Source organism: Gallinula chloropus (assembly GCF_964237585.1).
Source record: "Gallinula chloropus genome assembly, chromosome: 8".
In the NCBI taxonomy this organism is placed as follows: Eukaryota; Metazoa; Chordata; class Aves; order Gruiformes; family Rallidae; genus Gallinula; species Gallinula chloropus.
Genome location: NC_140093.1, coordinates 27,148,352 through 27,169,349, shown reverse-complemented (window position 1 = coordinate 27,169,349; position 20,998 = coordinate 27,148,352). Strand labels below are relative to the sequence as shown.

Below are 20,998 nucleotides of genomic sequence, written 5' to 3'. Positions count from 1 at the left end.
TCTGCACTTGAGAATAAGATCTAGACTCAGATGAAATCTGAAATCATATAGATATATGTAGATATGTATGTCTGTGAGCATGTATGTATGTGTTCAATTCTTTCTGTCTTCATAAAAGCCTCAGAGGATGGTAATTTTTTGGAAAAAAAAATGCATTAATCGAGATTTTACCAACCAGTTTATAATGGTTCAGTATTTCCACATTTGAAAACATTTCTTAAAGGAAAAAAAAAACCAGTTTATAACACTATCAGGATTTTTTTTCTTTGGGGTATGAAATATATTATTTTCCCCATTTAGTCTCAGAGATAGTTATTGTGACAGGACTCTTTTTGCACTGAGACAGGAGGTTATAAAATTTATTGAGGGCAGAGTCATTTAGCTGGTAAACAAGATTAGCTAGCAGCCCCCAAGAAGAGACTGGTGTGGATGTGAAGCATTTGTGAGCCTTTGTCATTCTCAGAACAAAGCCTTTCATTATAGTGCTTTTTCCTAGTATTTTGTGAACCCTCGTTTGTATTCAGAAGATCTTTGGAAGAAATTCCATAGCAGGGCTGAAATACTGAGTCACAAGCACCACAGAGGTGCAAAGCTTTTGTGCAGGGCACCAAAGAAGGGCGCTGAAGCAGGCTGAACTTACGGACTGTGGTGTTTCCCATTACATCCTCATTCATCTTCTGCTGACTTTAATTCCTAAAACAAGATAGAATAATGCAGGGAGTGCAGTATTAACTAACTGGCTTTCTGCCAGAAAGATAAAAAATTAGTGGGTGTTAGTCTGTGGGTGGTAATAAGCTTACTTCTGCATTGCCCCAGAGTATTAGAAAATTGTGTCAACTGGCCAGATCAGCTTTTCAGAGTCATTCATCTTCCCTGAGAAATGATGAGGACTCACAAATTCTTCTCACTTCTCTTCCAAGGGAAGGGATCGAGGCTTATGAATCAAGTAGGACAAATGTGTCAATGTGAAACAGGCAGCAAGGTGAAGCACTGGGAACAGATTCTGGTTTTTCCAGGTAGAGCAAAAAATTTATAAAATAAATTTATTAAAATGAAAGGCTAAAGTGCCAGAGTATGCTCTATTTCTATGTAATGTAAGAATGGCAAGAGGTACAAATAAAACACAGGTTCATTTCACAAACATACTTAACGTTGCTGCATGGGGAAGATGATAATCATATAAAATGCTCTATAAATAGCATCATCGTTGCAGCTGTACTGCTGTTATCTAGATATTTTAAAAATACTAATGGTCCTCCTTTGTCATGAAGGAATATTAGTACAGAGGCAACAAGTGTGGAATTCAGTTCAATCTCAGCATAGGACTTGCAAAACTGGCTTTGCCTCTTTATAGTCTGTGTTTTGATTTTGTTTGAGCAAAGTTTGTGGCATAAGCTGTAGGACTGAGTCATCTCGGAGTCTAAATGCAAAGTTTTGGTCTCAGGGTACTGGCTGAGCTCAGTAGTCACTGCAGCAGGTATAAGTGCATTAGCTCCTCAGAAAGCAGAAAAATGTGTTTAAGAAGAGAGGATCTGTAGTCCAGGCAGTCCCAGGAATGAGGCTGCTGGCAGAATGAATGGTACTGATCTATTGTGGAGGGAGATGTGGTAAATCATAAAGGCTGCAAGTGCCTGCACTCTGCTGTAATTACAGAATTAGTTTTCCCAACATCCATGTTTATCACTTTAACACAGAACAGAACTCCTAGCAATATTTTCCAATTAAAATGTTGGGTTTAGGCAGCTCCTTCGAGTATCTCAAAGAACTTCCAGTTCTGAAAGGAAACAGGCTCATACTTAAGGGGATATATAAATTACATGATTGAAGGGGCATTAACCAGATGGGTCCTGGTCCTGCCCCAAATAGAGCTTTGTGGGCAAGATTTTCCTTGAGTTACAAGAATAGAATTTGGCCCCCAAAGCATAGTAGGATTGGGTAAATTTTTTAATTATTTTAACAATTTTTAACTATTTTAACAGATTCTCTGCAGTAACAGTCTGCTAGAATCAACAGACTACTGGCTGCAGAATCAGAGGACACCATGCCAAATTGGCTTTCTGGAAGACAAGTCAGAAAGCAACTGTGCCTCAGTAAGTACTCACTGTAATCTCCTCTGGGGAAAAGTCCATTGAGATTTATTTGGGTAGGGTGTGGGGCTGACCACAGTACATGTTAAATTAAAAAAGGCAATGACTAACCAACACTGAAATTATAGCAATCTACAGTGTCTGTACTTTCCAGCTTTCTGTTCAAAGCAAAATACAAAGCAAAAAGACATACAGATTTCTACACAAAGCACTGTAATGAAGATTACTGCAGAGGTTTCCCCACGTTTGGCCTTCAGATAATGTGGCCCTCCGTGGGTTTTTTTATGTTCATAATCTGCAACTGACATGAGGGAAATATAAGCCAAAGAGAAAATTATTCCGATCTGCAAGTCTTTAAGTGACAGGTTGGAAAGAGCAGATGTTGTAAAGGCTGCTCAGTGTTTTTGAAGGCATTAGAAATACATTTGAATAGAAAACTCATTCCATATTAGGTGAGGAGAAGCTGCTAAAGACCTCAAACAGAATTACTTTATATTTTAAATTTAAATCTCACTATTGTGGGTCATAATGCAATTAAGAACAACTTTTGGTTTAAAGCATATATGAAGAAATAGGAGTTGTTATGTTTCTTTACACACTATCTACACAAAACAGGGTGGAAGTACATTGCTATCAGCATAGTAGTTTTTTGTTCAATGAAGGACTCAGGGGAGCAGGTCCTTACTTGGAATCCCATTTGATTCCTACTCCCTTCCCCCAGTGAGGCAAGAGCAGTTTTTTCTCAGGAAAAATGTTTTCAGCACTGCTTGTGCTGGACACAACCTAAAGACCAGCTGTGGGTTCTCATGGAGTCTGCTGGGATTCCCTCAAGGACGTGGACATTTCAGCTGTAGCTGATGAACCCAGATGCCTGCTGTCAAGAAACTGCATCTCCATCCCATGGTGGCAATGACTAGAGGCTTTGTGTCTTGCCTGAGGGTGATGCAGCACACTTGAGAACAGCAGAGTGATACAAAAGTACAGTTGCAGTAGTTAAAAGTTAGGAATATGCTCAAAGGTTATAGGGCTGAATTCACTGTCCTGCTGTCTGCTGCTCTCTGTTTCTACAAGAAAGAGTGAGGAAAATGCAGAAGCTAATCATGCAGAGCATGCTGGTAAGCAGCCACACGAGGTACAAGGTGTGAAACCAGACAGACTCCTGTGTCTGCTTCAGATGATTCCACATGAAACAAGGAAGTAGTATTAAGGAGCAATGTTTAGTGGCACTAATTTCTTACTCTCCGTGCTAGACAGACAGCAGTTCCTGTACTTTAAGCCTTCTACAGATATTCTCCCAAGTAAAAGGATCATGGTATTAGGAAGTACAAGCATTGTTCAATTGTAGCTGAAATCACTTGAACAGTGTCCTGAATACATTCTTAACCAGAACAGAGTCAGGTAATCACTGGTATCCTTGTTTGATATGGGAAAGGATTGCCTTGAATGCAAAAAGCATTAACCAGAGTAATTTGGATTTACTATTTAGTATTTCAAATCCTAAAAAGAAAAAAAAATATTACTTGCTTTTGGATATGTTGAGCTTTGGGTTTATTCTTTATGGTTTTCTGAATCTTGTAGGAGATGTCTGTTTCTGATAGGATGGAGCTACTGAGAGACAGAGTTTGTTAAAGCAAGACTATACGCAGATTTGATTTTAAAGTGCCCAGTATAGCTGCATGATACATACTTTTACTCTTGAAAGCACAAATCAGGTTTTATCTAGTCCTGGTCAGTCACCTTGTAGGGAAAATACGAATTACTCTTACCATTCTGCAGATATGAGAGAAGAGACAGAAGCACTGAAATGACTTTTCATTACAGTCCTGAGATTCTGAGGTAAGGGATTTCAGCAAGTCACAGACCCAAATCTCACATGTACTGAATGCCAACAATTTTCCCTGGCAGTCATGCAAGGTGATAATTGTCTTTTAATCCCCTCTTTGTCCAAGAAAAGACAAGACAGCTCTTTCCTAAGAAAACAATTTGCGTTAGTAGAATGTGATGGTGTAGTTCTGCTTGTTGGCAGAGGGTGGGCAAAGGTGCCTTGCCCCACACTTCCTAATGCCATCCTAAGCTACACTAGAAGACCCTGACTGACTTCTTTGTTACATGAGAGGAATATTAGGATATGCTTTGAAACAAGGTCTGCCAAGACATCTTCTCCCATTGCCTACTCCTCACGCAGGGTACATAGAAGACAGTCAGCTTTCCCTAGATGGCTTTTGGAACACAGTGCCAACACTACACACATGCATGCACAGGTTTTGCAATTTTCAAAGCAAGATTTTACTGCCTAGTTGATTATGCAATTTAGTTATTGCTATAGAAGAAAGAATATTATATTGAAAGAATTTGGTATTAATAGGATTGAAGTGGAATGTAATATAATATACTGAGTGAAATTAAAATAGCACATATAGAGAGCATTAATTTAGAAGCTTAGAAGAGAAGCATCAATTTGGAACATTACTGTTCACATCAAGAGAAAGAGTAAATGCAAGCAGTAAACTAGGAAACTTTGACATTAACTGTCAAAAGTTGATGTGTGTATCAGAACATAAGCACTTTTCTTTTCCCCAGAATGGCTCTCCTCACCCTAGATATGTGGGTGGTTCATTTTGCTGTGCATCACACATGGGCAAACCAGGGCAGGGAATTTAACCACTGTGCAAGGATCAAGCATTAGTTCAGTATCATACCCTGAACGAGCAAAGCTTTTCATCCTGAGTCCTGACTGACACCAAACAAGCAGAAGCTGCAGGAATGAGGGAGGAAGAAGGGTATAAACATGGAATACTTTCCCCAGCTTTTCAATTAGCAAGCAAACCAGACTGTCCTTAGCAGAAAATACATTCTGTCTTCTCTTTCCTGTGGATGATTTATAAATTGCTGTTGCCAATGGTGCCAGAGATGTTTTAATCAAACTCCCTCTGAAAGTTGTCATTAGGTTTGCAGAACAAAGAAAGAAATCTGAACCATGCTATATCATTAATGGCAGCTTTTCCCAAAGATAGCTGGTGATACACTTAGCTTTAGTGTTCAGTTTTCATTTGGAAGAGTTCATGTTTAGTTATAATGGGTCTCATCTTACTGTAACTATAAATGCAGCAAAACCATATGAATGTAGCTTTCATAAATGCTGTATTCACTATTTCCCATTACAGATTAGCACAGTTAGTACAAGTAAAAATAGACTCATGGCTGTCCTACATATGCTCATCATGTATACTAACATTGATTTATTAAAATACTAAGCAATTAACTCAGTTATAGCAGACTACTTTTTCAGAGATGATTTAAGTGGAAGAGGAATTTTGGTCCATGTAACAGTCCATTCATTTCCAAACTGGTTAGTGAAAACGTAGCCACTACAGTATGACAGTAATGAATTGCATTAGAGGAAGAGTATTTCATATCTGCTTAAGTTGGAAATGTTCTGAGCTCTGAAAACTGTGATTTCAAATGCTAGTGTGTCCATATTTACTCAAATCCATCTGCAAGCATTCACAATAGAAATCATAAGGAGAAATATTAGCAAGATGTGGTACCTGTTCTTCGTTTTTATACCAAAGTGGCAGTATGTTGGTGTGTTTTCTATGAAAAGAAGTATTATATGTATAGTGAGTATGATGTGAACAGAATTTAAGTAATTGTCTTGTCCTAACTTTCCTTTTCTACTTTATGTGCATACTATTTTTGTCCAGTTCTTTGTGTTTACATTGAGGGAATGAGATTACACACACTGAGGTCAGGGTAACAGGGCTGTCTCAGGTTACTAGGGCTTTCTAGGGCGACGTCCCACACAGGCTAGTGAGAAAGAGATCTTTTTCAGCTGCCTCTCTGTGCTTGAAGTAGGACACAGTGGAAGAAAGTGAAAGTAAATCCTGTAGTAGTACTGTTTTCATTTCTGTATGGGAGTAAAACGTGCTACCAGGTCTCTTTAAAACACACCGGGGTTGAAGTGTGCTACACTTGTTATTTCAGATGACACTATATGATTTTGCCATGATGTCTGCTTAAAAAGGTTAAAGTTCATCAAGGAACAACTTCTTCTGCACTGATGTTTTAAGTGGTTTTTTCCTCCTCAGGTAATATTTGCGTAATTGCTAAACATTAAGTGAAACTTAGTTCAATTAACAATGATACCATTCAGCAGTGTTTTACTGCTGCAGATTAGAATACATAGTTTCATGCTCATATAATTAGATAGTATAAATTTTAAAGGTAGTTTAATTATGGAAGTCTTGTTTGCTTCCACTGAATAAGAACTTAATCAAAATCTACCTAATAGAATTACATGGATTCAGAAGACATAATCATTCATAAGTTGCACATAGTGATTTATAAATATAATTAAAATATCTGTAATGTGACATTATTACCCCATGAAGAGACCTCATAAAATAAATGTAGTTCCACATAATTGTGTAGACCTTTGTCCTCACCATTATTGCCAACTATCCTTCTCTGGACCTACATCAAATGCTTCCTGCTTTGGGCATGTTTTCAAGTAAACCTTAGTTTAAAAGAAAAAAAATGACAGATACTTTATCCCTACTTTCACTCCAAAGATGTAAATTACTTTAATTACCAGTTCCGAATATTTGCGGTTGGCTTATGTTAGTACAAGTTAAGAAATGTAAATTCTTCATTAATTAGATGATTTGTAGTTTCTTCTAGCATTGGACTCTCCTAAAGGGCAAAGTCTTAATCTTGTGCACAGAAAAGTAATTTCTGATTCTTCTCAGCAATTCATAAGATTTGGCATTCCTCTTCTCAATGCCGGTGTAGCAATGCTGGCATGATTAAGGTGGCATTGCTGTGCTGCTAAAGATCTCTTAATTGTCTTAATGAAAAGATAATTTAGAAAAAAAATGGGATACAAAATAAAACAAAAAAGATATGGCGTTATAGTCCTGCAAGACATTTGGCCTTCATTTACCTCAGGATTCAAAAATCATAGCAGTAAATTTTCCAGAAATTCTCTGGACTTTCACACTCTAGACCAGTTAACAGATAGAAAAGCCATTAGAAATTATATTTGCACTGAAAAAATATTTTCCTTCAAAATGGACCCAGATTCCAATAATCTTCCTGCAAAATGCAACACCATATCCTCTCCCTCTTCACATGACAACCTTGTCCCAGCACAGAGTCTGGGAAGCAGCCCTTTCCAATCCCTGCAGCCTAGCAAGGGATTGCTCTTGAGGACCACTCATCTAGGAAAATGCATCCTTCCCTTCCCAAGCAGCGTGTCTCCATGCAATGGGATTTCCAGACTTTGGCAGAAATGCTCCAAACTTTTTGTTAAGTATCCTGGAGAAGTAGAAACACAAACTTTATACCATGAAATGGCAGTGATAGATATGGAAGGTGGAAACATCCAGGAAGAAGAATTGCTGCTTGGTGTTGCTAGCTGGTTGAGTACAGGAGAACATAACCAGTCTACAAGACAGACATTAGCATCTCAAGGAAAGGAATCAATGCTTATATTATTGAAGGGTGGCAAGGCTGTTGCCTGAGTGAGAAATAAAACAGATTGTAAAGAAAGCAAACAGGTGATGTCATTATGGATCATGTTGTCTCTGATCTGTTTACTGAGCTAATGAAGAATGTAATTTTGCTATCATAACAGCTGGATTTTCAGAACTGGCTGCTTACCTGGCCACTGCATAGCTTTGCTGTCCTAAGCAGCTACCTAAGCATCATCAGTTTCTTTGTACTTGGCCTGGTTTCAGCTGGGATTGAGTTAATTTTCTCCCTAGCAGCTGGCATAATGCTGTATTTCAGATTTAGGCTAAGAATAATGTTGATAACACACTGGTGCTTTTAGTTATTGCCAAGCAGTCAAAGAATTTTCAGCTTCTCCCAACAAGAAAGCAGAGGCTGCACAAGAAGCTGAGACCATTCGTGTCCAGGACAAACTAGCCACAGGGATATTCCATACCATATGGCAGCACGCTCAGTATTTAAACTGGGGGAACTGGTCAGGAAAGCAGGGCTGCTCAGGAACTGTCTGGGCAGTGATTGGCAGATGGTGAGCAGTTCTGTTGTATTATGATTATTTTCCCTTTCTCTCCCCATGAACTGTCTTTATGTTAACCACAAATGTTACCTTTTTCCCCTGATTCTCTTCCCCCATCCCACTGGGGGGTGAGGATGAGCAAACAGCTGTGTGGTGTTTAGCTGCTTTGCTGGCTTAAACCACCACTGCATTTTAGCCATCAAGCTTTTAAGCAGATTCAGGAGGAGGTTAAGGATACTATTGTGCATTAATTCGAGCCAAATCATGCCTTACAGTCTCTACTTTATTTTTTTGTTACTACCTGGTGTTTTACAAATGTGCAGTAAGTTGGTTCAAAAAGAGAAGTAACCCTGAAATTAAGAAATTAGTTTTTCTGGACAGTTCTTCCTTGAGTCATCTCACTGTATTGCCAGGCAAATGCCAGTGCTCACTCAAGTGATGGAACAAAAACACGCAGGAAACAGGTTCCACAAATTAATTCAAACTGAAGGATAACATATGCAGAAAGGGGAAATCCTTGGCAAGGTATATTTTGAGGGAAAATAAGAGAGAACAGCTTTCAGTTGAATAAAAGCAGATTATGAGTGGCTTTTATTCATTCCTTCACCCAAGTCTTTTTAAGGATGCACACTACATATCTTTAGATGCTTAGGTACAAACATACTGATTTATGTCACATCAGCCTTTGACACTAGAAATACTTCCAGGTAACTTGGTAACACTAGTGCAGACACTGGGCCAGGAAGCTGAAATCTGAGCACTGGGACATTTTGTATCTCTTATTTTGGGCCCCTATCCCCAGTATGTTCTCCATATTGACTGAAGAATGAAAGCATATGCCCTTACTGAGGGGTGGAGAGCTGGTCTTACAGGAGTTCAGAAAAGCAGATGTTTCTTTCCAGGACTGGTAGGAGTCAATAAGGCTCTTCACCAAGTCAAGTATGGAAGTGCAATCTTGAATCCCAAAGGAGGGTTTTTTTAATCAAAACCATATGTGTGTTCCTGAGTAGTGACCATACATAGCTGAGACAACTGTTTTATTGTGCTTGATGATTTACATTTCCTAGTAAACATACCAGAGCCCTGTTTGTCTGCATAAAAGGGACAGACCTACATAAGATGTTTGCCCTCCCTCATGAGGTTGCATGCACGCTCTCAGCACTATGGCATTCAGACAGAGGATTACAAGAGTGTTTATTTTACCTTTCACTCAGTAATTACTCAACCATCTTCAAGAACAGCATTGTCTCTTTCAAAAATCAAAACCCATCCGTTGCTTTTCAGATCTAAGCCATAATTACTAGAGGTATTTTTAGTTTTAAGTCCCATCTTCCTATTCAGCCTGACGATACCTTAATTATATCCTGACAAGGAGCAAGAATCAACAGCTGCAGGCTAAATTGTGGCATTGAGGCTTAGTCCTTTCTCAGGCATGTGTGGGTGTTCCTGCTGCTGTGGTAAGGAATTGTACCTTCCAGAGACCCCCCTCTCTCACTTGCACAGAGAAATAAGAAATCCTCTTCTTCACCAATTATTCTCTGCCTTATGGAGTCAAGTGCAGGCCAACTGAGCAGTAGTTTAAAAGACCCTCTGAAAAGATTACTTCTATAATCTGTAAAATATCTTTTGCTTTTTTGCTCTTGTACATACTTGGCTCTGAAACACACATCTTCGTGTATGAGCTAATGTTAAGGCAAAAATTAAAGATGTCCTTAAAGGGTTGTATTTCTGCATTTTCAGTACCACACATGTATTTTATATGGCAGCCAAAAGCTGCCTCCTATATAGGTGGGGAAGACTGACAATTGATTTTCTTTTCTTTCCTTGTAACTTCAGACTTAGACACTCTTTAATCTTCTGTCTAGATCTGCTGTCTTCTTTCCTGTCCCTCTGTGATAGTCTGATGCAGCAGTGTTTTCTTATCTGTATTTAAGAGAACCAGATGCTTAACCTTACTCTGACAAAGCTATAAATAAACAAGCGTGGTATTGCCGCTGTATTCCCTCCAGCATTTCTCACTGGCAGATTCTCAGGACCTCCATGGACTGCTATATCAAGAAATTTGATTCTTGGGCTACCTCCAGAGTGGACATCTGTAAGTGGATGCTGCTGTTGGAACCACAGGCTGCCTCTAACACGAATCGCAGCGCGAGGCTTATAGAAGTTTGTTAAACGTTAAAGTATACAGGGCACTGGAGGCAGCAGATGGCCCATGTGGTATAAATATTTATTGGCATGTTTTCTTTAAGTCATAAGTGACAATTAATTACATCAAATCCAAAGGAATAAGCCTTAATGGAAGAAAATATTCACAGCTGGTTTTGAAGCATCAGATTATGAAGAGATCACTTGGGATGATTCGTATGATTAAGGCAGTCCAGCCATTAAAATACAGTCTCTAAAATATCAAGATCCACAAATCCACTAAGTCATTTGAGGTGTGCACCTTCTCAAGAGTAATTGGGACTAAATTGATGCTAAAAATGCTAAAAATGCTGGAGGGAGAGCAGTATAACACATCCTCCAGACTGCATAGGATGTGTACCTCAAAAATAATTGTTGCTGGCCTGGGGAGGCACAGGAAAGTCATGTCAGGACTTATTTAGGTGAACTTGAGTGACTGAAAGAAGATGGTATATACTGGGTTGTCTGCGTTTCGAAGTGCCCCATGAGACTTGCAAGGAGAGTGGTTGGAAACCTCATCTGCATGTTAGGGAGCAGCCACACACCACATGGGAGAGATTTTTAACATGAATTTTGTGGCTTTTTTAATGAAAATACAGGAAACAAAGGGAAAAAAATACTTTCTCCACCCACAGCTGGAGAGGGAAATTGTTGCTCTAATGATGTGAAGAATTGTATGGTGGGAGGCCCAGGTTTAGCTTCAAGTTGATGTTTCCCCAACCTGCCCTGCATGCTCTGATGTTCTGGACAGAGAAACTGTCAATAGAGTGCCGTGGTCCTAATTTAACAAGGTTGGATTTTTTGATGGTTTGCAGTAGCCTGATCTCAGGAAGGTACCACTGTATAAGTGAGGGATACCTGTCACGAAGCCAGAGTTATTTAGGTTATAGTGCAGGTGGTGTGCCTGAGCTCCCTCATATTCTGGGGTTATCACTTGAAAATTCTTTGGTCTGTATGATACTGCTGCCTCACACTTCCATTTGAGCAAACAGCTACATGGCATATCTAGTACTTCCAAACTAATATTTTTGTTTCTACATTTCACAGCTGATTCCTCTGCCAAAATAATTTTGGCAAGCATGGAAATTAATGTGAGACAAGCACTGCATCCAAACGTTAATGGATAATTAGCTCTGTCTTCCAGAAGGTTTATTTTTTTTCCCTGAGTCACTACCAGGCTATTCCAAACACCTTCTATAAGATATGTTCCAACTCAAGATCCTCTTTAACCATTCAGAATTAAAGGATCAAATTCTACAATGGATGGAGGAGAAATCTATGTCTCTGATACCATTCTCAGTCTTCTATCTACCAGAAAGTTGAGCTATACATATTAGTTATAACTAATAATGACTCCAAAAAGAAGTGATGGCAGTCAGTGGCAGGGGAAATAAGTCACCAGAGTTTAGTCAGTCTGGGAAAGGAAACTGCAATCTAAAGGCAAATAACTGCAACACAAAAGCAACAACTGGTAATTTTCCGTTTCCTTATTTCTTATTAAATGCCTCAGAACTCTACAAAAAGGAGATGTCAATCCTTGTAACACATCCTTCTTCAGAAGGCGTTTATCTCTATGCTCAAGGAAGGGAATAATTTGGAAATGAAAATACATTCATCCAACCCATGGCAGAACACAGATTAATTATCAAAGCAGGAAACAAAATTCTGCCTGCTTCCCAAAGCTACTCAGAGGTGGAGCAGTAGGGGCTAAGTAATAGTGGTGACCACAAAAACCAAAAGGGTGTGAGAACACTCTATATCCTGATAACAAATTTCAGCTAGCAGGTTGTGAATGGTTGGGACCTTTGTCTCTCTACCAGAAACCATACAAAAGTGTCTTTTCCTTTACATGCTTTATAATGCACCACAAGCCACCATGCTCTGCATAAAGATGTTGTAAAGAAGCACAACATAGATTTTACCATCATAGTGTTAGTATACAGGGTTTTTTTTCTTTTCCTTGCAGAAACAGGGATAGGAGTTTATTTTGCCGAGGTATTTATTTACCTTCCTAAAGTATCAGCATAAGTTAGAGAACAACCAGGAACCTAACCACACATTGTTTCTGAAATGATCTAAAACACCACTCCTGATAGTGTTGCAGGAAATTAGCTTAGGCTGAGGTTTCTGGCTCCTTTTTCCAAGAAGATCCAGTGCAATCCTCAAGTGGATACCAGAATTTCTTATCTCTCTTCTGTAGAGACACTGGGAGCTACAAAAGCCCTGACTTTAATCATCACTGTAGGAGCTTTCTATAATGAGCCCAACTTTGGGATGATGCCACAGAAAGCACTGCAGGGAACAGTATGAAGAGTTCAAAGAATTTCCCAGCTTGCTTCTTAAACAGTGTATTTGGGTAAGAGGAGTCCTTCCAAATCCATGCCCTCACCCCCCCACCCCCCCCCCCCCCCCAAAAAAAAAAGGATGCCTAAAGAAATCTGTGAGATTAAATTATTCCTCTTTACTACTTCATACTGGATTCTGGAAATCAATAGATCAGACTTTAACTGGGCCAAGACCTAAATCTGTCCAAAACTACATGTAATTAGGCAGAACACTGTCCCAAAGCAGCTGTGGATTTCTGTGCATAAAAATAGTTTGACAATTCGTTGAAACAGATAGTTCAAATAGTTTGATTAATTTTGTAAAAAAAGAAGAGAATACCTAGGATTGCAGCCTCAGTAAAGAAGCATAATTATGGTTTCTGGCTGTCTATTTACCAACAGAAATAATTTCAGACTCAACTGAGAGCAATGAAAGAGCAAATTCAAGTTGAGGGGAGAGTAAATAAAGAAGTGGGGAAGAAAATTTCAAAGTTCAGTTAAGGCTTTCTTTCTAATTATGCAGTGGCATTTAGGGTTTGTGAGCATATATTTAAGATGTCAAATTAACTGACTTGAAGAATCTTTTTTATGTGACTGAACACCAGAGTCTTCAAGCATGGTAGGCATGGTGATTCATGATCTCGTTTCAAAAAGTTGCGGTTCTATCATAGAAGATTTTTAAATGCTTTTTAATGGATGCTAACACAGAACAGCCTTCTAAAAATAAACAGAGGGAAAGAGAGGGCAACACCAAAGCAAACCCCTACTTAATGGAAAAGCAGACAGAACTACAGGCCCACTCCTTTGAGAGACACATTTGGCAAACAGGGCCTCCCCCGATGGTTCTGAGAGGCTTAAATAGAAAGACAGAGGAGTCCGGTGTCTTGAGGGACCCATGTCAAACAGCCTCCCACAGCAACAGGCTCCACCAGCAAAAACTGAGCACTGGGCTTCAGCTTTTTGAGGCCTGATGGTCTGTGGGAGGCAGGTGAGAAGAACAAAGGCGGCTGAAGGGTGGGTAGCTTTGATAAGGAGACAGACTGTGCTGCCACCAGTGCTGACAGCGGGAGGAGGAGCTGGTGCTTCTGCCCTGACAGTGTTCTTGCCACTCCCCTGCAGTTTGCAGGATCTTGTATCCAACGTGCTTCAGATGCCACACAAGACTCTGTGTGCTGGAGATTAGATCTTCGTTTCCAATGCAGAGATGGTTTGTGAGTACATGTGGTGCAGGTGACAACCTGTAGGTTGATATCTATCTAATTTGACAGTAGGTAAGAGCATCCAAAGTTAAAAGTTCCTGCAGGTTTCATGAACACAGGTGGAGCTGAGAGACTTAAGTGCACCAGCTGAGTGTGAACACAAACCTTGCTTATGCAACAGAGAAACAAGATAAAGCTACACCTTCATAACCATCTACTGAAGGGAAAGGGTCATCAGACTTGGCCACCTCAAGATGCCCTGAAATGTTGATATGTAGGTAAGGAGACATTTCTAATCCCAGCACTCACATAGCCAATCAGAAAATCAGCTGACTCTTTTTCCAGACTACTTCACAAGCACAAGAACATGTAATATTTCGTCTTTTTCAAGTAATCTTGCTGCTTCAGAGCTCTACCTATTTATAACCTGTCTAACAGCTGGGGCAGAACTGCCCTGGAATTCGTAAGGCACACGTGAGCAGACATGCTATGCAAGTCTCCTTCAGCAGAAAGAGAGGTTAGTCACTACAGGTTTAGTTTAAAATGACTGAAGCTGCTGGCAACCATATGTTATCTTTATTATAGAACTTTATTCAGAAATGATGGGAGGAGCCACAACAGGAGCAAAGCCCACAGTAAAAGGCTGAGCTGGTGAATGGGTGACACAGCAGAATGTCTTGAACAAAATGCTAAGAGGGTACACAATGCAGAGGGCATCTCTGCTCTCTGAGGCTAATCCTTGACTCTGACAAACCTGGCACTGACATTCCTGGTTTTCTGCTCTCAAGTTCCTGTTTTCCCAGTCATTTGTGTCCTATCTTCATTGGCCTTTGTGTGACTGAACTAATGTGGGTTAGTAGATTTCAGGCAGTATTTAGAGACTGTGAAGAGCTGAATTCAGAGGCTATGCCATGTGTTGTGAACTCAGTGCTTAGAACAGGGTGTGTTACCTTCTGAATTGCAGTGGAAACCTCTAGCTAGTTGCTAAGTGGGAAAAGTTTCTAGAGAGTAAACTGGTTCAGTCTTGGAACAAGTGTGGGGTGGTTATTTGTACTTAATGTAGAGATTTCCACAGGGTGACTCTGTTAGACACTGACAATAAAGTGCACAGAACTAAGACACTGTCACCAAATGCTGTCACTGCATCTATTATAAAGGTGTAATTTCTGTTGATTGCAATACTGGTCAGTTGTAGCTGGATCTTTTGTGTACTGAATGCAAACACTGTTAAGGGAAGGATGAAGCTTTCCATCGCAGAGGGGAGAAAACATGATGATCTTGATTTAAAAATTGAATTGTACAAGCCAGGAAGCAGGAAACAGCACTAGGTCCAGGGTGGGCTTTGTGGGGAGAAGAGTTTAGGGCATTATCCTGACCAGTAAGAGTTTACAAACATAGTATTTATTCTTTTTATATTTGTTTATATTTACCATACAGCTGAGCTCAGACAAAACCCATCATCAGACTTCTGTGTTTTCTTCCTTAGTTCCCACATAATTTTCTCAAGAGCAGAAGTTACAGAACAGTACATCTGTAGCACAGAAGAATCTCACTAACCAGGGGAGCAAAGAGGCCCTGTCTAGAGACAATAGTTTCTGATCCACTGCCTCCAGTCCTGAAATCCTTTCCACAGGCTTTGAGTACAGATTTATCAGGAGACATATTTCAGGAGGCGTGTGAGAACCACGGAGGAGCTGATTTTGTTAGCTGCCCTGCAAAGTAGCACCTCCCCATTCCTTCTTTCCCTGCTGTAGTCCAGAATGAAGGCATCTAAGCTCAGGGATGAACAAAATGTAGGAGACCTGCCCTGCTGCTTGAAACGCAGTATGAAAATGAGTAACACGGTCTAAATTCTGATATACAACAACATTATGCTACTAAAGGGGGAAGAAGACACAGTGCGTATCGGAACGAAGTGATAAGCATCATCAAGTAGTAGAGGAAAGTAGCTCAGTTTAAAAATATATATATACTTTTCCACATACTGCTGCTTTAGGTTCTGGTCTAACAGCTTGTATCTAGTTGTGTAATGCACAGATTACTCCTATCCAGTGATAGATATGCTTTGTTGATACCTGCTCATTCATACAGCCCAGAGACCTAGGAGCAGGTGGAACTTGAGTCCCATCATTCTGTCTTAGTCACTGCTACAGAATAATTTCACTTGACATTTTTGTTTGGCAAAATTATTTCTCTTTTTAAGTGAGGCTTAGCAGCATTTACTTTCTCATCTTTCTCAAATACTGAAAGTGCCTATAGAGCACTGTAGAACTGTCTGACATACACATATAAACAGAATGAACTACTTCTTACTCTCTCTTTTTTTTGCTTCTACATGACATACAAATGTCTCTGAGAAAAAGAATTGATTTTTTTGGTAGCCTAGAGCAACACTATACCAAACTAGACTATCTAGGTGTGTGAAAAAAGTAACAGGCAAATACTCAATTGTCCCAGATTCTCAAAATTCTTTTAGTAAAGCATCATCAACCAGTTCACCTCCAGCTACACAACACCATAATAATTTCCTGCGTTGGTTGCTTGTAAGATTAAAAAATACACCTGTTTGGCTTTGTAGACGACAGGCAGTTACATTTCTTGGCTTACCAAGGGCAGGGACTGCCAAGACAATTGGAATTTACAGCTGCAGGGAGTCAGACTTTCACCTCAGTTTCATTGTTAAATAGTTTGTTTTTCCAAGCCCTTAAATATTTTATATTCTTTGGTGCAGTTATTTAGCAGAGTCTGGGCAACAGGTAACCACAACAGTTAAAAATTTGTGGCATATTGTTAAAAGTTTCAGTTGTCATAAATCTATGAAATTCTTTCCCTAGAAGTGTCTAAAATTTGCAAGTGCTGTAAAGTTTTAGCTTTGTCTTTCTGGAGTAGCCTGTTCCCTGATGTATCATTCCAGACTGTGTTGATATGTGGGTTGCAGGCATCAGCCTGCCCTGCTGAGCAGATCGGAGATGCAAGGAAAAGGGAAGGAGCAGGACTGGCTTCCATGCAACCCACAAACTGATCTCTGGTTCATACTTGTTATTTTGTTCAGAAACAAACCCTCCTTGAAAATAACATCCCCTGCAACGGTCTGATGGAACCACAGTTTTTCCATCTTCATATACAGGAAATGGAAAAAGACAAGATTAACTTGAACAAAGCTAAATGATGGTATCAATTATGGTTCATTGGTCTATATTTATCAGTTTTATTCAGACTGGCCTTGAAATCAGATTTCTCAGCTTTGTTAGCTGTCACGGTTACATTACATCATCCTCAGAGATTCTACTTGATGTTTAAATGGGTACAGAAAGAAAGAATATAAATAAGCATAAGGCCTAGGAAAAAAGCTAAGACAACTAATGCAGGCACATAAGGTTTTACAGAAATGTGCATTACCTTTGTAGTCTTGCACAAGCAGTAATGCTTCCTATTCATTCTGCTGCAAGAACTGCATTTGATCTGTCTGTAAATTGGTGACAGAAACATGGATGTTTTAATGGTAATAAGAGGCAAGAAAAGAGTAGAATTACTAAGCTGGATATTGGTTTTGGCCTTGAGAGATGCAGGGTCATTTCTGTGAAGTAATATGTGTGTGCATAGGCACTGGGGCAGTCCCTGACTCATTGATAACAAGATTCCCATGAAACGCAATGAATTTGCCCAAGACCTCAAATTTCTGAAGGTGCAGCATAAGGGACAGTTCTACTCTCCAAAGCCTGAGTCATAATGAAAACCTGGTAGTGCCTTTCCTTTTCAGCACATGAATCAGAATTCCATTGTACAAACTGTACTGAGAAGCGCAGACTTAGTGGCCTCAGGTGTCAGTATCTTTTTGTAAAGAGTAGTGAAGTGACCAAAGCCACAAGCTTCCCCAAAAATGCACACAAGCAGCCTCCTTTCACACAGGTCCCACCAAACCTAGATGCTAAAAAAAGGGTCTCCAGAATTGTGAGGTAGTTTAATTCTTAGCTAAAAGGTAATCCCATGTGACATTTCAGAACATTTATGTAGAAATCGTAGTTTTACATCTATTTATTTCTAAAAAAATCATAAATAAATGCTACTTGAAAGTAGCAAGACATAAGAAGCTCTCTGACAGAGAGGTCAGTAATTGGGGGTCCTTACGGACAGACTATGTATAAATATACAAACACAGGTATGATGTATATACACACACATGTATGTATATATATATATATCAAGATTTTTTATTTAGCTTCCAATTAGCATAAGTAATTGAAGTGAAAATAAATGCAACGTTCTTTTTGGGTGCTTTGCATATCAGCATTTTGATAACCATCAAAACAAATGATCTTGTCATACAGACAGAAAAAAACCAGATGGCTGCCTGGCTGGAATCTGCTGGAAAAGGCATTTTATGCCATCCTAATGCAAGTCCAGAATACGTGAGGGTTGCTGGTCCTTTTCAAAGAGACAAAGCTCACAGGAAATTTCTGGACAAAATATGGCACATCACCACTCCTTCAGTATTTCATGTGGGTTACAGTTTGCTTTGCCTCAGATGCACAGAGCAAACCAGTGTTTTTTCTTAGGGCTTTCACTGATTCCTAAGGGAACACAACGTGCAGCTGTACATGAATGAGACACCGTTCCAGTGAGCAATGCCTTGGAGTATCTGCGTTTAGCTGTTGTGCTGTGGGGCAACTATGGTCATTTAAACTATCTTCCTAGAGTCAGGACACCCTGACTTTGGTATAATAAAAGTTTAGAGCAACTGTATTGTTTTTCTACATTTGCACAGATGAAATCAGAATGAGAACAGGGCTCAGAATTCCAAAACTACCATCCCATCACAGAGTTATGTCTGAGAGCAGAAATACGTGAGGTCAGACACTCCATTAAATCCTTAAGAACAACTGTCATAGCAGTCACAGTTGCTGTAAAATTTCACAACCCTCACAAACTGTACCTTCACACTTCTACATTAAAAAAGGGGATAAAGTGTTCAGTAGCATAACAGCATGCAAGAAACAATACATATCCTGAGGAAAAACCACTCAGAAGGGAAACTCTGAAGAAATAAGTGCCAAGCCTTTGAGTTTTCAAAGGCTAATGCTAAAATAATCAGTACATCACTGCATCAGTGGAAGATGTGTGTTACTCACATTGGGCACAAGGAACAAGGGAAGATAGAAACAAGTACAGTCAAACACATACTGAAAGTGACACTGAGATTTTCATACCATCATCAGCCAAACCAGCAGAGAGAGGAAGCATCTGACTGTCTTGACATGCAGCTACCTTCCTGCTCCCACCACTGGAGGCCTGTCAGCAGCAGACACTAACATTTAAAATGAACAAAATAACTACTGGGTGTTATCAGGGGAATCTTGAAGTGCAGGGAATGGCACAGTTTGAACTTGTCTTTCCTGCTGTGGAAACACAGTCACTGCTTCAGTTGTTTCCCCTTGAGGAGTGCATTCTCATCAGTGCTTTGGATGGTTTTATACACAAAACTACTGTCAGTCTTGGGCTCAGCAGTCACTCAGCCTTCCTAGGCCCCACGGTTGTATCCCACACATCCTCATGCTTAGGCATTTGAACTGTGTTTTGCCTTTGCACCCAGGAACTGCCTGCACAGAACCGTTTTCTCCTACAATCTCTCCTGGGACTAATTATCTTTTTCACTTCTGTTTATAGGAAATTAAACATGAATTTTATGGCCAGATTACAGCACAGTCCCAAACCAGTGATTTCCTCTATCTCTCTCCTGGGATGTCTGAATTGGCACCTTGCATGTCTAAGTAGACTTGGTGTTGTGACAGAAGACAGGAGAGGGGATGGAGAAAGCAGAGCAGCCCAGGCCTGGGACGTAAAGACCCTATAAGCTTAGTTTCCACACAGCATTTACATACTGATATACCAACCAGGACAGCACAGAACATCAGTTCTGCACAATTCCCCTGCAAATCCAAATCCATACACAGATGTTTAGCCTGTGCTGAGGTACTTAGCACCAAACCCAGCCTGCTAGTCACACCTAGGCTTGAGCTAATGAGGATCAGCTCTATGGATACACTGGGAGAGGGACAGGGATTGTGTTTGTGCCACCTGAACATCCTCCTACCACTGTTTGGCATTTGGATACTGCTTTGTATGTGGTCATAACCCACCAACTGCCATGAATTAGAAATAAATAAACCATGCTTCATAGCATCCTTTATTCTACAAAGACTCTAATTGAAGTGTTAGTAAAATGGCAGCTAGGCAGGTCTCTGCTTCTTCATCGTTCTGCATTTATTTTGCACTCATCCTGTTCAGTGAATCAGACAGAGACCCTGTGTTGCATGAACATGGGCACACGAGGCAGAATTAAGGCTGCAGAGCCATCTGTATGTAGTTCTGACTTTAAGTCTTACCTTTCTGGTTTAAATTCCTTTCTTTTAAAACAGATGGTGAATTTTATTTGGGAGGACAATATATAGTGTACATGTACTTGGGTGGGGGTTAGGTGGAAAGGAGGAATAAGGACCTCTTGCAGCACTTAAGCAAGTGTTGATCACAGTCCCTTAAAGCCCAGAGAACAAAAGACTATGGCTCTCCCTTCACTTACCAGAGTAACTGTTAGGTGCAAGGGACAGCTATTATCCCAGGGAGAGGGAGGAATAAGAGTGGATTTTCGCTTCAACCTCGTCCCTGAGAAGCTGGAAGAACTTGTACTTTGGGGGAAAAAAGCATCTCAAAGCTGTTTCTCTTCTCAAGAACTGCTAGCAGCTCCTAGCCATACAGCACCCTGCAAGAAGCTACTGTGGCAGGATGAGCCCAGCCTTCACACTTCTCTGCTGAGTTGTTAGTTTGACATAGGATTGGAAAACAAACTGATTTTCTCCATAATGAAAAAAAAAGTACTAGCTTACATAATTAAATAAAGAAAGAAAAAGGCAAACCAAAAACCAAAACAGAAGGACTTGTTTTCATCTCACCAAAAGCTGTAAAATATTTCCTTACTGTCAGGCACTGATACAGACATTAGAAGGAGGCATTAACACTTCTTAGAACAGAAGAAAGGAGTTTGGCAATCTCTTATCTGGGGAAAATTGCACAGAACTGAAATAGACTTCAGCCTAGACCAGACACTTGGGAAAAGTACACTTTTTTAAAAAAAAATACTGTTGGTAATATTCTCTCCAAGACAGTGTTTCTTTCTTACCATCA

The 20,998-nt window shown here is 39.9% G+C and overlaps 1 protein-coding gene across 1 annotated transcript in view; it reads left to right on the top strand.

Annotated features, from left to right (window-relative positions):
* Positions 1–20,998, top strand: part of SPHKAP (SPHK1 interactor, AKAP domain containing) — a gene marked incomplete at its 3' end in the record, with an annotated part of 98,215 nt that overhangs the window by 52,447 nt on the left and 24,770 nt on the right. Inside the window, exon 3 of the mRNA XM_084267472.1 lies at positions 1,980–2,090. Within this exon, the coding sequence (XP_084123598.1) occupies positions 1,980–2,090 (111 nt within the window). The remainder of the gene's footprint in view (positions 1–1,979; positions 2,091–20,998) is intronic.